Source organism: Porites lutea, chromosome 4 (assembly GCF_958299795.1).
Source record: "Porites lutea chromosome 4, jaPorLute2.1, whole genome shotgun sequence".
Lineage (NCBI taxonomy): Eukaryota > Metazoa > Cnidaria > Anthozoa > Scleractinia > Poritidae > Porites > Porites lutea.
Window position 1 is genome coordinate 3,851,834 of NC_133204.1, and position 16,418 is coordinate 3,868,251.

The 16,418-nt window shown below is 41.8% G+C and overlaps 3 protein-coding genes and 2 pseudogenes across 4 annotated transcripts in view; 4 read left to right on the top strand and 1 right to left on the bottom strand.

Annotated features, from left to right (window-relative positions):
- Nucleotides 1-16,418, top strand: part of LOC140935344 (leucine-rich melanocyte differentiation-associated protein-like) — a 37,294-nt gene that overhangs the window by 9,560 nt on the left and 11,316 nt on the right. The window lies entirely within an intron of this gene.
- LOC140935307 (WD repeat-containing protein 7-like) overlaps nt 1-16,418 on the bottom strand; it is a 61,588-nt gene that overhangs the window by 4,264 nt on the left and 40,906 nt on the right. The gene's annotated exons all lie outside the window — the stretch shown is intronic.
- Nucleotides 1,398-3,102, top strand: LOC140935330 (uncharacterized; annotated as a pseudogene).
- Nucleotides 3,420-4,684, top strand: LOC140932807 (uncharacterized; annotated as a pseudogene).
- Nucleotides 4,676-7,397, top strand: LOC140935312 (uncharacterized). Its single transcript, XM_073384863.1, has one exon. It carries the CDS (start codon nt 5,118-5,120, stop codon nt 7,239-7,241), a length of 2,124 nt encoding a protein of 707 aa, XP_073240964.1. The 5' UTR covers nt 4,676-5,117; the 3' UTR covers nt 7,242-7,397.

Genomic DNA, 16,418 nt, shown 5'->3' on the forward strand with positions numbered 1-16,418 from the left:
AACTGATGCAAAGCAAGAACTTCAAGCTGCTGAGAATCGCCAATTCTGGATTACAACCAGTGAACGAACTCCTGAGAAGCGTCTAAATTATAAAGGAACTTTGGAGGCCCAGTCAGCCACGGTGATTGTCGCACCACACATAAAGTAGAATAAATTTGTTGGCCTCGTCTTGTCTTTGCCACAAATCAGGTAAAACTATAAAGAAGGTGCCACTATGAACTCTGGAAAATGAAAATTCAATAATGCTATGGTTGACGACTGACAGTTTAAAAAAGAGACTACCTTTACCTCAGAATCTTGGGCGCTGCATATAAGCTCTGAGGGAGAGGGAAGCCCCATAATTTGGCCTATGTCAAAAACAAATGACACTACAAAAATTAGCTACAATCATAATTTGGATAATGACCGACATTTCAAAAGAGAGACTACCATCACCTCAGAAACTTGGGCGCGCCGCCTGTAAGCTCTGAGGGAGAGGATAGCCCCATAATTTGGCCTATGTCAAAAACAAATGACAGTACAAAGATGACCTACAATAATAATTTGGATAAAGACCGATATTTTAAAAGAGAGACTACCATCACCTCAGAATCTTGGGCGCGCCGCCTGTAAGCTCTGAGGGAGAGGGTGATCCCATAATTAATTTGGCCTATTTCAAAAACAAATGACACTACAAAAATAACCTAAAAAAATAATTTGGATCATGACCGACATTTTAAAAGAAAGACTACCTTCACCTCAGAATCTTGGGCGCGCCGCCTGTAAGCTTTGAGGGAGAGGGTAGCCCCATAATTTGGCCTATGTCAAGAACAAATGACAGTGTAAAGATGACCTACAATTATAAGTTGGATAATGACCGACATTTCAATAGAGAGACTACCTTCACCTCAGAATCTTGGGCGCTCCACCTGTAAGCTCTGAGGGAGAGGGTAGCCCCATAATTTGGCCTATTAAGTAAAAAACAAGCAACAATACAAAGATAACCCGTAATAATAATTTTTGGATTATGATTAACATTTCAAGGAGACTAAAATGACTGATATAGAAATCATATCTATCTGTGACGTTGATTATACAGATCACCCAAGCGAACACGAGGATGTTGAAGTGGAAGAATATCTGGAGTAATCCAGCGTCTTGGGCTTCTGCCAGCGAATAAGATTTTTGCGGGATTTCGACAGTGCTTGGCGGGCTTTTTGGAGAGTGATTTGTCACTGGAGGCACATCGACACTAACATCGTCTTAAGCCAGAGAAAAAAGATTTGAATCCTTCGCCGTTTGATCAAAAAGGTCGTCCATTGAATCAGTCAGATGATCGGTCTTGCTATTCCTCAAGGAGTTGACTTTCTTTCCATCGAGTACTTTTATTGTGTTCAGTACTCGATGGAAAGAAATGGAAACTTTTTGTTATAACAAGTTATTAGTATTATTTTTCGTAATTGTTGAACAGTTGATTTTGCTTTGCAAGTAGAAAATTATCTTAGGCGTATAACCACATCCTATGACGGAATAATAGAATTGACTCGGTTTCTTTTTATCAACCTTAGTGGTTTTGATTGTAATCGGTTTATGCGCGGTAAATAATAATTAAGGTAGATAATGTGGGATATGTTAAGGAAATAGGTATCACGCTCATGTTTGAGATCGCAAGAAATAATAGTGAGCCTTTGCCAAGTTCGGTTTGCGGCCGGACATACGTAGTTAAGGCGTTTACTTGTGGTAACCATAAAACTAGTGAGCATTGTAATGTTGAGTAGAACGTTTAGAACGATTGTGATGTACGAATGAACGAACGAAATAAAGCGAAAAAAGTGAAAGATACAGTCCTGATTGTTTGTTGAACCAGCGGACGCGGAGATATTCCAAACGCAGTGGAAGATTCCGCAACAACTGGTCCTTCGAGCCGGATTAGAGAATGTCTAAAAAGAAAGTAAGAGCAGGCCATCGTGGATTCCTCACGAAAATTGAAGAGGCTAACGAACGTTTAGATGACGAATATTCAACCGTCAGAAAAGCAGAACTGCTGAAATGGAAAGCTAGTTTAGGAGAACAGCTTCAAAAGATCGTGCCGCTCGACGAAGAGATTTTGGCCGAGTTAGCGGCAGACGAGAAAGTGACAGAGGAAGAAGTGGCGGACGAGATTGAACGGAGTGGCCGATTGAGGGCAGACGCGACACAAGTGTTAGCTGCCATCGAAGAACGACTGACAGAGCAACCTCCTCCACCGCCAGCTTCACAAGTTGCACCTCAGTACGTAAATTCAAACCAAAGTTACCAGCCGATAAGTAGCCAACAAAAGACAGTGCGTGCAAAGCTTCCGAAATTAGAAGTAAAAAAGTTTAACGGAAAACTCTGCGAGTGGTAGGAGTTTTGGGACTCGTTTGACAGTGCCATACATATGAACGATGGGCTTTCGAACGTCGACAAATTTTCCTATCTAAGGAGCTTACTTCTGGGATCGGGAAAATCGGCAATTGGAGGATTTGCGCTGACATCAGCGAATTACGAGTCAGCCATAGAGCTCCTAAAGAAACGTTATGGCAAAAAGGTCGCGATTCAGAGAGCACTAATAAGCGAACTATTGAATGCACGTCCCGTGTTCAACGAGAGTGACACGCCAAGACTTCGCAGCCTCTACGATTTCGCAGAAACGAAGTACAGAGCGTTACAGGCCTTAGGAGTAGAAGAACAAAGCTATTCAGAAGTCGTCGTGCCGACACTATTAGAAAAGATTCCCGACGCCATCCGATTGACGATTACGCGAGGAAGGCAGTACCTGGAGTGAACATTAGGAGACACGTTGGAGGCACTGCTAGTGGAAGTGGAACTGAGAGAGGACCATTGTCTGGCGCAGCACAGATCAAACGAGGCGAAAAAGGGTCCTGTCACCTCCAGTGCGCTGTTTGCCGGAAAGGGAGACCGAAGATGCGCATTCTGCCTGGAGAATCACCTACCGGAAGATTGTAAGAAAGTCACGAAGACGGAGGAACGTAAGAAACTGTTAATTAAGTTTGGTAGATGTTTTAAGTGTATTAACAAGGGCCATCGTGCCCGAGATTGTAAGGCTTCCGTTCAATGTAAGAATTGTAAGGGATCTCACAACACGTGTTTGTGTAAGTTGGGATCACAGCAAACCCCAGCGGGGGATAATGGTCAACCACTAGTAAATAATCCGAGTAGTTTGTTTGTGGGAACGGAAAGTAGAATTGCCCTTCAGACTGCCCAAGCCTTAATTAAGGGGAATGTACCGGGGAGGGGTAAGAGTTCTATTTGACTCAGGAAGTCACAAGTCTTTCGTAACAACAAAGGCCGCGAGTAATTATGGTTTAGAAATTGTAAGAAAAGAATGGGTAACTATTAACACATTCGGACAAACAGTTAAGGAATCGGGTTCCAGGGAAGTCGTCCAGTTTGACGTAATGCCTCTACAGGCCGACCGTTCACTTAGGCTTGAAGCTTATGTTGTGCCGGAAATATCTCACATAAGCAACGAGCACGTAGAGGTCGTCAAGAACGATTATCCTCATTTGCGTGATCTGTGGTTTTCAGTTGTTTGCCAAACCAAAGAAGAGCTCGAAATAGATTTGTTAATAGGATCGGATTACTTGTGGGAGTTTCAAAAGGGGCAGACAATACGGGGGGAGCCAGAAGAACCGGTAACCGTAGAGACTGAGCTTGGATGGGTGTTGTCGGGCCCCCTGAAAAAGAAAAAATTAGAGAGCGAGCGACAAGAAGTGACTGTAAATTTCGTGGCACATGAGGGTGCGGTGACCGTGGGAGATAGTTTAGAAGGGGCGGTCGGTAAATTGTGGGACTTGGAGAGTTTAGGAATTAAAGCGAGTGATGAGGTACACGAATTGTTTGAGAGCGATATCAGTTTTATCGATGGGAGGTATTCGGTCAAGTTGCCTTGGAAACAGGGTGACAACCCCCTTCCCAGTAATTATGCAAACAGTTTGTCACGCATGAAGAGTCAAATCAAAAGATTGAAAAGGGAACCGGAAGTACTAGAAGAGTATGACTCAACCATTAAAGACCAATTAAGTTCGGGGATCATTGAAAGGGTAAAGATTTGGAGGGGGCGTGCAAGGTCCATTATTTGCCACATCAAGCTGTCATTCGTTAAGATGCGGAGACAACAAAATTAAGGATAGTGTATGACGCTTCAGCAAAAGAGGGTAAAAATGGGACATCCCTGAACGACTGTCTACACACCGGGCCATCTCTAAACCCCTTACTTTTTGAAATACTTGTTAGGTTCAGAGAAAATAGGGTCGCGCTTGTCGGCGACATTGAGAAGGCGTTTTTAAATATAGCAGTAGATGTGAATGACCGCGATTGTTTGAGATTCCTGTGGGTGGATGACGCACGAGACAGCAATTCAAATGTTGTCGTGTATCGATTTTGTCGAGTTGTCTTTGGATTGAATGCTTCACCTTTTCTGCTAAATGGAACAATAAGGCATCATTTAGCGACCTTCGCAGAAGCAGATCCTAAATTTGTTAAGAAAATGGTTGACAGTTTTTATGTAGACGATCTGGTTTCGGGTGACAGCACAACTGATAAGGCGCACGATCTATACAACAAAGCGAGGGCCAGAATGGCAAACTGAGGGTTTAGACTGCGGAAATGGAAAACCAACGACCCGAAGTTGTCTTCTAATCGTGGGACGATTAGAAGATGAAGAAACTTATGCGAAATCGAAGCTAGAATGTCAAGGGGGGTCGAAGGGAGAAAAGGTCCTGAGTGTTAAGTGGAACTGTGAATCAGACACCTTCCACCTTGATCTCGCGCATATTGCTGAAAGGGCGGAAGGTCTAGAACCCACCAAGCGAAATGTTTTGAGCTTATTAGCCAGCTTGTTTGACCCACTTGGGCTCATTAGTCCAGTGACGGTTAGTATGAAGATTCTTTTTCAAGAAATTTGTAGTAGCAAGTTTGACTGGGACGAAACGTTGACGGACGATATTAAAGGGAAATGGGCTAAATGAGTCGAAAATTTGTCGCAAACGAGGGAAATAGAAGTCAATAGATGTTTGTATGAGGCGAGAGAAGAGTGCGTGACAGAGTGTTTTTTGCATGGGTTTGGAGATGCGAGTAAAAAAGCGTACTTTGCGATGGTTTACTTCGTGTACCGTACTGACGATGGACAGGCCCATGTGAGGTTAGTGGTAAGCAAAACGAGAGTTGCCCCTTTGAAAGAGCTTTCAATTCCACGGTTGGAGTTGATGTCAGCGAGAATACTGGCCCAACTTATGAACACGATACGCAATGCATTACAGTCACAGCTAAAAATAGATGGCGTGAGATTTTGGCTAGATAGCAAAACGGCCCTAGGTTGGATTCAAAATAAGGGAGAATGGAAACAGTTCGTGCGGCACAGAGTAAACGAGATTCTCAGCCTGACGAGCAAAGAGGAATGGGGGTATTGTCCAACTGGTGAGAATCCAGCAGATCTTGGTTCCAGAGGGGCGCTAGCTTCCCAACTCAAGGAAAATGAACTTTGGTGGCTTGGCCCACAATGGCTGATAAGAAAGAGAGAAGATTGGCCACTTACGACTGAGCAGCTTCAAACTCCTGAGAGTCTACTCGAGCAGAAGAAGCCCACATCCGCATTGTTGGTCGAGACGAGGAGCGAAGTCGGTGTTGCAGCAGTAATAAATCCGAGTGACTATAGTAAGTTGCATAAGCTGGTACGTGTCGTCGCGTGGGTGAGGCGATTCGTTGACAATTTGAAGGCCGTTTTAAGGCAAAACGAAAACACTAGACGAACAGGTAAGTTAGAAGTGAGAGAGTTGAATGAAGCTGAGCTCGAATTAATTAAATCGGCCCAAGACAAATTAAAGAAACAGAGCAATTTCGAACAACTGGTAAGTAAACTTGGGATTGTAAAGCAAGGAGAAGTTTTGAGGTGTGAGGGTAGGCTTGTAAATTCGGATTTGGATCTTGACGCTAGAAGACCCTTCATTTTACCCAGAAGGCACCATTTGACTAAACTGATAATACGAGAAAGCCATGAAGGTGTGCACCACAGTGGTGTGAGAGCCACATTAGCTCAATTGCGTTCGAAATATTGGATGTCAAAGGGCAGACAGGAAGTGAAAAGGGTACTGAGCGAGTGTGTTACTTGTAGAAAACTGAAGGGGAAATCGTACAGTTCGCCACCAACCGCCGCGTTACCAGAGTTTAGGGCCAGAGAAGCCCCGCCATTTTCGAGGGTAGGTGTTGATTTTGCTGGGCCCTTATACGTGAAAAGTAAGATGGGAGGGATGGAAAAAGTGTACGTTGCACTATTTTCGTGTTGCGTGACCAGAGCTATCCATTTAGAGTTAGTAGAAGATTTGTCTGCCGCAGCGTTTAGGCGTTGTCTGCGACGATTCGCTGCGAGATATGGAACGCCTGCGCTGATTGTGTCTGACAACGCAAAAACCTTTCAAGCGACTGAGAAAGCATTAAACGAATTACTCAACCATCCAGAAGTTCAATCAGATTTGGGTCATATGAGGGTAGAGTGGAGGTTCAATTTAGAAAGGGCACCCTGGTGGGGGGGATTTTTTGAGCGAATGGTTGCGAGTGTGAAAGACTGTTTGCGAAAGACACTGGGAAATGCTAGATTAACTTATGAAGAGTTATTAACAGTGCTTGTGGAAGTAGGATGTACGCTAAATGCGAGGCCGTTGACGTACGAATATAACGAGGTGGATGATGAAGTGTTGACACCTTCTCATTTGATCTATGGGCGAAGGATTAAATCACTTCCGGATGAAATAATAGAACCAGATGATGTGGTCAGTGAGGCGCATTGTTCTGAAAGGTTTAAATATGTAAGCACTCGATTAAACCATTTTTGGAACCGGTGGCGAAACGAATATTTAGCGAATCTGAGAGAATTTCATAGGTGTAAGGCGCAAAGTAAAAATAGGACAGCAGAAGTGGGAGACGTTGTTCTAGTGCTCGAGGAAGAAAAGAAAAGAGGCGAATGGAGGGTGGGAGTAGTTGAAAACCTTGTGAGGGGATCAGACAATGTTGTCAGAGGCGCTAAGGTAAGGGTTGTAACAAAGGGGAAACCTACCCACCTATCCAGGCCAGTACAACAACTATATCCCTTGGAAATTAAGAGTCAGGGGGAGGGAGACGCAAGAAGATCTGTACGAACAGTTGAAAATTTCACAAGAACCGTTCCGCGCAGAAATGCGGCACTAGATTCGCGGTGGAAATCACGCCTTATGCTTGACTCGTAGGCGAGTCAAGGGGGGGAGAGTGTTATAACAAGTTATTAGTATTATTTTTCGTAATTGTTGAACAGTTGATTTTGCTTTGCAAGTAGAAAATTATCTTAGGCGTATAACCACATCCTATGACGGAATAATAGAATTGACTCGGTTTCTTTTTATCAACCTTAGTGGTTTTGATTGTAATCGGTTTATGCGCGGTAAATAATAATTAAGGTAGATAATGTGGGATATGTTAAGGAAATAGGTATCACGCTCATGTTTGAGATCGCAAGAAATAATAGTGAGCCTTTGCCAAGTTCGGTTTGCGGCCGGACATACGTAGTTAAGGCGTTTACTTGTGGTAACCATAAAACTAGTGAGCATTGTAATGTTGAATAGAACGTTTAGAACGATTGTGATGTACGAATGAACGAACGAAATAAAGCGAAAAAAGTGAAAGATACAGTCCTGATTGTTTGTTGAACCAGCGGACGCGGAGATATTCCAAACGTAGCCTGTGCCAGGCTCTCAGATAGTACAGTGGGAACGTATTAAAACGAACAAAGCGAAAATAAGACGCGCACGACTTGGGAAAGGGGACGGTGGCGGCGGGAAAAATGGGAGAGAGAGCCTGTTAGCATTTCTTTAACGACCCTCTTCCGCCCATTTTTGTCACGTCAGGATTCGGCTGTCAAAACTGTTAACACTTCAGTTAGCTACAATCATTCTCAAGTTTCTCGCGTGAGCATTGCACGCGACGCGAACTCCTTGTGCGATGTGTCATGTGTGGAAATTTATGTCTTCGAATTCGTTATCCTGTGAGAGCATCCGTTTTTTTTTGTTCTAGTTTATAGCAATAAAAGGGGGCAGTAAGTTTTTTCCTCTGATGGGTACTGAGGTTATGCTCTGGAAGGTTCTACATTGTCACTGGGCAAATGTGACTTTAGCCGCTTGTTTCACACTGAGAGGTCATGGCACACAAATCGATTTACTACGGCGTTTGTTTCTGGTCGGCAGGATTTGCCCTCTGATGAGAGAGCATTTTCTTTGATCATGACCTCTAATTAGAAGCGTAAAGCTTTTTATTGCGGCTGAATAAGGGTTTTAATTTTCTCCAAAGTGCCTTCTGGATCTGACTAACTAAGTGATTTTCTTTAGTCCGTGAATTAATGTAATATTTTTCTGCAATGTTGTATCACGCTGGGCCCAGCTCGTTAGTTTTCTTTGCAGAATGTTAAATTATCACGGATAGTGATTTACAGATCCAGAATTATAAGAATGAAGTGCAGCTTAAACTTAAGCTACATCAACTAAGGAGAATTGCATTGTGACTTAGTAAACTCCAGCTTGATAGTGTTTCTCCGGAAATAGTGTGAGTCTTTTGACTGGAGCGCGTAGTTTCTCCCTTGGTAATAGCGGAATATTAAGCTTAACAGTCTTTGGACTGTTTTGTTATTGCCACTTTGTGATCAACCAGGACTCCGGATTACCGAAAATAATTTCGCACTTTCCTTCTCTCGCTTTCTTCGCGTCCTCCTTTCCCTCTTCACCGATGCCAAATAGTTGCGGCCGGACATCCAAGCTTTTTCAGTTGTTCCACTCGGTCTCGCATTATAGATATCAGCGGCGAAACGACTATTATCGCAGAGTTTTCTAGGATTAGAGCAGCTTTAGCCAAGCGTGGGAATAGCTGAAAGATTAATCTTTTGCGGCAACCGGTGGGCATAATACTGAAAACATCTTTACCGCGAGCCAAGTCGCAGACACTCGTCTAAAGCGCAAGACAACGCCGATTCATGAAGATCACACGCGCGATTCGCGTTAGCCATCTTGGTGATGACAAACTAATGACCACGCTACTAGGTGATGATGTTAACTGTCACAATTGACCAATCAGAGGGTATATCAGGAGCTGATATACCGGAACAGGCTGTTAAAAAAATGCGTACAGGCTCCGCCGCCCTGTCTCTCCCCAGCCCTCGCGCGTTTTTCGCATTTTTTATTACTGAACGACTTTCCACCACCATCTCGGAGCCTGGAACAGGCTATTCCAAACGCAGTGGAAGATTCCGCAACACTTTTAGCCTGATGAAGGAGTTTTTATAAAAAAAATTTAACGCGACCATGAACTTTATTCAGTGTTGAAGAAACTCTAGATTTACAAAAGGAAGTTTAAAGCTTGAACATTGTCAGTTTCCCAGCGACCTACGTACACATTCAGTACCGACATCACACGGCTTTGGGCTTTCAGCTTGTTAACATAATAATTTAATAGCATGTCTGTCTTTCCTTGTAAGGATACTATTTCATACTCATATCTCAGTGCACGCAGTGATCACGTACAAGAAACCAATTTGCACTCGCAAAGCGGACGTGAAGGTATGTGATTCACCCGGTACTGATTCCGCTAAATTCCTTCTATTCAGGAAGTATCGTTGCAGAACGAATAAGGAAGCAGAAAAATATACCTTTATACCATTTAGGATAAATCACCGACTTGTGTTGGCAGAGTAATCGTTATTCCTTTCATCTTCCTATAGGTAAGTTTGAGGGAATCTCTTATGAAAAAAACGGGAATGCTCGTGGAAATTTTTGAAATTGACCCCTAAAGGAGACCAATCCGAGCGTGGCTCACGCATTTTTTGACCCCTAAAAGAGACCAATCTGAGTTAATAATAGACTTTATTTTGCTATATTTCTTCGCATGCAACCCTAATCGATCAGATCAGAAACACAGTTTTTGGAATAATAACCAACCGCTCTGCCAAAAGGCATTCAGCTATTTACCGTCAAGAACTTAAGACTTCTTATCGCACGCACGTTGCAAAGAAATTTGCATTCGTGGATACAGGAGCATGGAGTATGATCAAACCACGTGTCAAGTCGTTTAACACTTACGTTTAGCAGTTTGAAACCCCCTCTGCCTAGTTTTTAGGCAGAAAACGTTTGCAGGATCGAGCTGATCCTTAAAGAGATGGCCAATTTCCTCGAGTGCCTTTCTTCTGTTCACATCACTTAGTAGACGCCGTGGTGACCCCCCTAAAAATCAATCAACCCATGGCCAACCGGCCAATCAGATATAAATGACTCATCACTTGCTATATTTAACTAAATAATGAGCATTTACAGTCAAGAAGTTTTTGTCTCACGCACTCGTAAAGAAGATTGATCAAATTTGATCGGATGTTACTAAAACGGGGAGCGGGGAGCGGGGAACGGAAGTCTGGGAACGAGTTGTCAGCAGAAACCTCCACAAAAATCCAAAATGACGGTCCAAAAAACGAGAGAGAGAAAGAAGAAGACAAAGAAAGGAATTTGTGCCTTGGCTGAAATCAGGTGGGGACGAAATTGCAAATCAGACTCACATTTTACGTTTACGTTTTGAGCAGGTAGTATGTTTTTTCGATATTCAACCTGTTTCATTTACAATATGATAAGGTCTTAGGTCTTAGTTTTCGAGACACCTGGCACACTCACATTACTCCTGGATTACTCCGTTTACTTTAGACCGTCGCTTAATCCTGCCTGTTTATCCCCCTGAATGTTCTTTTTCCCACTCAGACAAACTCTTGGAGAGTAAAGGTTTTATCCAAGCCCATTATATGCCTTGTTTTGAGAATGCTTGGTAAATAACTCGCAGGCATTGTAATGAGAAATAAACGTGGAATTTATTAATGCATGTACATATAGTGTTCTCGCGTTCTGTGCTTGAGTAAAACTTTGTACAGCTGTTAGTATTTAAAACTAACGGCTAAAACTTGTTTTTTACAATTTTTTTATAACAGGGAAAGCTTCTTGTTGTTGTTAGTGTTATATTAAAGTCATTGAGTGATGAGTTATGAATCGTTTAAGGTCAGGGTTTGGCATTGAAAGCAGGGTTAAGCACTGACTTCAAGAAGGTGGTAGACAAAACACTGACCCCCATTCCATGAACTACCCCCAATGACTACCCTGAAATGGACTATGCCACTGAAGTTAAGTGATTAGGGTTAGGAAACGGAGTGAATCAGGTTCCATTTAGGGTCATTATACTGGGAAAACTGACCTAAAACTTCATTCACTCAGTTTCCTAACCCTAATCACTAAACTTTAGCGGTGTAGTCCATTTTAGGGTATGTCCATGAAGTGTGGGTCAGTGTTTTGTCCAGCACCCTTCAAGAAGTGTTTATTCAGGTTTGTCACTATATTTACTGTATGTACTAGTATTTGTTTAAAGCAGATAGTAGCAGTTAATTCGAGATATTTGAAGTTTTTCACTTGACTCATGACTCATCGACTCAATTATTTAATTGCCTCTATAATTTCAACTCCTTGACCCATAACGTGGCCTAATTTTAAACCGGCATTTTCTTAGTGTTGCATATTCACTATTGTATACAGTGCTTTTCAACACGTTTTGTGAGTGTAGTTTACATTATAAAATCATCACATTTTCTTAGTTTACTTTAGAATGAAAGAGTCCAAGGCTAAGTTTTAAAATCAGCCAAAAGAAATGGGATATGCTAATTGCTTATCCAGATTGCACCATGTTATTGCCTTAGATGAGGTTGTTTTAACAACAGATCAAAGATCAAAGTAAAAGAAAATTTAACTCTTCAAGTCCCATGATCGACCGAAATCAATTTTCTCGAAACAATATCAATACGTTATCCAGAGGAATGTTTATGACAAGTAGTGAAATAATCACCAAAGGGAAAATGCTTTAATCTTCAACCAAATTCTGTCATCTAAATCTTTAAGGAAATGTAAAGAGATAAGTGTGGACAATGTTATTTGTATGTGGAAAATGAAGCTTAGAGGGTTAAGGTACGAGTAGGTATGACTAGGACTGATCATTATGTCGAGTTAACCAAATGGGTTAGGTATAAACTAACATGTCTGAAACAGTTTAAATCCGTAAGTGGCCGCCTAAATACTTTTATGATATTGTATAGTTCCCTTCATATACATTACTCTTCAGCAAAAAGGGGGCCAGTTCATTTCTTTATATCAAGCAATAACCGGTTGATAATAGAACCCTATGCCAGCAAATTGTGATAGTCAAGAGATCTCTACCAAAATCCTTCACAACAAAGGAGTATCTTTAAAAAAATGATTAGAATTTGCTTTTACACCCATTTTATATTCAGAATGACATTTCAAATTGATTTTGATATTTGTATCTTTTGACCATGACTAGGTTATAAGGGGAAAACTGAATAATTGCCTCAAACCCTTTCATCTCCTTAGAGAGTGAACTGGCAAAAATTCCCTTTAGACCTTTTACTGTAAATCCTCTGTTCAGCCACCCTCTCCTTAGAGGACTACAAGAAGACAACCATGAATGTACCACTTCCTTGGCACAAAAAGGTATTGGTACAAATCATGCTATATGTTGGCAGTAGTCAGTATGGCATTTCTAGTATGTCTCTCACTCTCTTTAGCCTTGTGCCATTTAATATTGGCCTAAGCATTCAGGAGGGGGTATGGTAGAGGACTGACAGTACAATTTGTTGTGTTTATATTAGAAAAAAACATGCACTAAATGAGCCTTGGCGTTTCTAGCAAAGGCCAAGAAAATGCCGGTTTAAAATTAGGCCACGTTATGGGTCAAGGAGTTGAAATTATAGAGGCAATTAAATAATTGAGTCGATGAGTCATGAGTCAAGTGAAAAACTTCAAATATCTCGAATTAACTGCTACTATCTGCTTTGTATAGGTAATAGCATGATTTGTAGTGATATTTGGCATAAATACCACGAATGATATTTCGAAATTGTTATACGTAATTTCACGAGCCATTAGGCAAGTGAAATTTGAGACAATTTTGAAATATCCTGAGTGGTATTTATGCCAAATATCACTACAAATCATGCTATTATTTGTTTATACCACTACCCGCAAAAAGGTTGTAATTTTCACATGTAGGTATTTCAAATTAAGCTGAAATACCACTGCTCTAAGCCAATCAAATTTCAGAAATTTCTCATGTAGTGGTATAAAAACAAATACTGGTACATACAGTAAATATAGTGACAAACCTGAATAAACACTTCTTGAAGGGTGCTGGACAAAACACTGACCCACACTTCATGGACATACCCTAAAATGGACTACACCGCTAAAGTTTAGTGATTAGGGTTAGGAAACTGAGTGAATGAAGTTTTAGGTCAGTTTTCCCAGTATAATGACCCTAAATGGAACCTGATTCACTCCGTTTCCTAACCCTAATCACTTAACTTCAGTGGCATAGTCCATTTCAGGGTAGTCATTGGGGGTAGTTCATGGAATGGGGGTCAGTGTTTTGTCTACCACCTTCTTGAAGTCAGTGCTTAACCCTGCTTTCAATGCCAAACCCTGACCTTAAACGATTCATAACTCATCACTCAATGACTTTAATATAACACTAACAACAACAAGAAGCTTTCCCTGTTATAAAAAAATTGTAAAAAACAAGTTTTAGCCGTTAGTTTTAAATACTAACAGCTGTACAAAGTTTTACTCAAGCACAGAACGCGAGAACACTATATGTACATGCATTAATAAATTCCACGTTTATTTCTCATTACAATGCCTGCGAGTTATTTACCAAGCATTCTCAAAACAAGGCATATAATGGGCTTGGATAAAACCTTTACTCTCCAAGAGTTTGTCTGAGTGGGAAAAAGAACATTCAGGGGGATAAACAGGCAGGATTAAGCGACGGTCTAAAGTAAACGGAGTAATCCAGGAGTAATGTGAGTGTGCCAGGTGTCTCGAAAACTAAGACCTAAGACCTTATCATATTGTAAATGAAACAGGTTGAATATCGAAAAAACATACTACCTGCTCAAAACGTAAACGTAAAATGTGAGTCTGATTTGCAATTTCGTCCCCACCTGATTTCAGCCAAGGCACAAATTCCTTTCTTTGTCTTCTTCTTTCTCTCTCTCGTTTTTTGGACCGTCATTTTGGATTTTTGTGGAGGTTTCTGCTGACAACTCGTTCCCAGACTTCCGTTCCCCGCTCCCCGCTCCCCGCTCCCCGCTCCCCGCTCCCCGCTCCCCGCTCCCCGTTTTAGTAACATCCAATTTGATCCAAAAGACTTGACTGTATGTTGTCGCCGTTTGCCTAGCCACACCACACAGAAATCTCTCTCAGCCTACTTTGGTCACGCAAACAACGACCTTCAGGTTAGACTGCGAGCAGCCTCTCTTTTTCTTCAGAAGTCTACCTTCAGGTTAGACAGTTAGTTTTCATATTTTAGGAAAGGAAAAGGAAAAGCGAACGTGTTTCTTAATCTATCTAGGAATATAACAGGTGTAGCCTTTTGGTCAAAAGTGGTACGTAATGGATTACGGTTTTATACGCCGCTGGTAAAGAATCCGCTGTATTAAGGCCATTTTACATAGGCGACTTTTGTCGCAGGAACTCAATGCAATACTTGTCTTGCCGAAATTCCAACCAGCTGCGATTTTAGTGCAAATTGTCGGTGTAAACACCAATGAAAGTCAATTTGGTCAACAAAAGCTTCCCAGCTCAAAAGTGAATCTGCTCCTCAAAGAAAGCACGTACTGTGAGTTGCAACTGAAACGATTTTTTGGTTACTGTGATATGAGTGTTTCAAACGCAATAGGTTTGTAGCCTGCGTAGCTGGCGGTATTGTGTAGTAGTAGAGTGAGATTTGGCGGCGGAGCCGTTGTAATATAGTCGAGTGGGATTTGACGGCGGAGCCGTGACGAGCGGCGGAGCCGTGACGAGCGGCGAAGCCGCGAGAAATACCACCTGCCAGAGAACCATGATTTTTCGAATGTCGCCCACTTTTGTCACCTTAGCCTGCGTAGCAGGCGCTTGGAAGTAGAGGGCACCTCGCGCGCGCCCGTTCTCTCTTTCGCCCACTACTTCCAAGCGCCTGCCACGCAGGCTAGTTACATGCATACTGAGAGACCATTTTCTGTGGTTTATTCTTCTGTAGGTGTTCCTGATAGGATTTGATCTCAGATGCAGTTGTAAAGTGTTTTAATTTTCTTTGACCTTTTTTTCTTACGGCTAAATAAAGACAATTCCAGCGCTGTGAAGTTTAAAGACGCCATTTCGACAATTTGGTCATCAATTATGCTCTTTTTAAAGGGGAAACGACAATCACTTACGTCTTTTCCAGTTTGCCATCTGCTCCCTTAATTGGGAAATATATGCAAAGGATCATCTAACATGATTGACACATGTATGGCCCTCGACCAATCCGTTTCTCCGCACACTGGTGTGCGGACTATTCAAAATACCGGGGTTTTCTGGCAGGAGGTATTTCATCCGCCTCGTCCCTACTCCCTTTTTTTGGAACACGGCTCCGCCGCCAAAACTTTAATCTCGCGCCCACACAATACCGCCAGCTACGCAGGCTATAGGTTTGCGACAAGGCGCGTCGCATACCTCCTTTGTGTATCTCGAATTTCTTTTTAATGGTTCTTTTTCTTTCTGATAAAACTTACGGTTTAAACTCAGTGAAGTACCATTTTTCAATAGCTCTATAATAAGCTTGCACATCTAAGGACTTAAATAAACAGGCTTTTTCTGATCCCGACAGGCATTGATTTTGGTAGAAACTTTTTACTTAATATCTACCTTATGACGGGCAGAAAGTATCCCCAACATTTTTCATAGGTAACCCGCGATGGGCTACAATGTGAATCATGTATGCTGAAGAAGAAACAGTCTCAAGTATTTACTTTTAAAGAGCTGAACAAGTTTGTTGGTAACAATGTTATCGAAGAAGAAGAACGTTTTAGGAGATATAGTATAAAAATAATATAACTAGTGGTTGTCGGCTTAATTACCTGCTTTGGTCATCTTCCAATATAAACATGACCTAGATATCTATTTCATCTGTGATGTCTCTCTAGACGTTCATGCAGGGTCTTACTGCCTCTCACGTGTGAGAAAGTCAAAATTCAACCGGAATACTTTTAGGGATAACTGTCTTTCTACTTTTAGGGATAGAGGATAAATGTGCTCACTAGAAATATAGGGATAAGGGATAACTAAACGCCCCCTAACAGGGCCTCTCAAATGAACCGGTTCTGCGACTGTCACTTGAAACAGCCAAAACCACCACAAGAGCAAGTATGCCAGTGAAAGATCACCTAAATAAAAAGAAAATTTCTTCCATGTATGTGGCATGGATGACTTTTAAAAATGGAATCTAGCAGTAAGCTGTATGGTGGAGAATGTCAAAATTGAGTAAATTTA

Excerpts from the sequence above, each read along its gene's own strand:
- LOC140935312 (XM_073384863.1), top strand. The coding sequence starts at position 5,118 with ATGGTTTACTTCGTGTACCGTACTGACGATGGACAGGCCCATGTGAGG.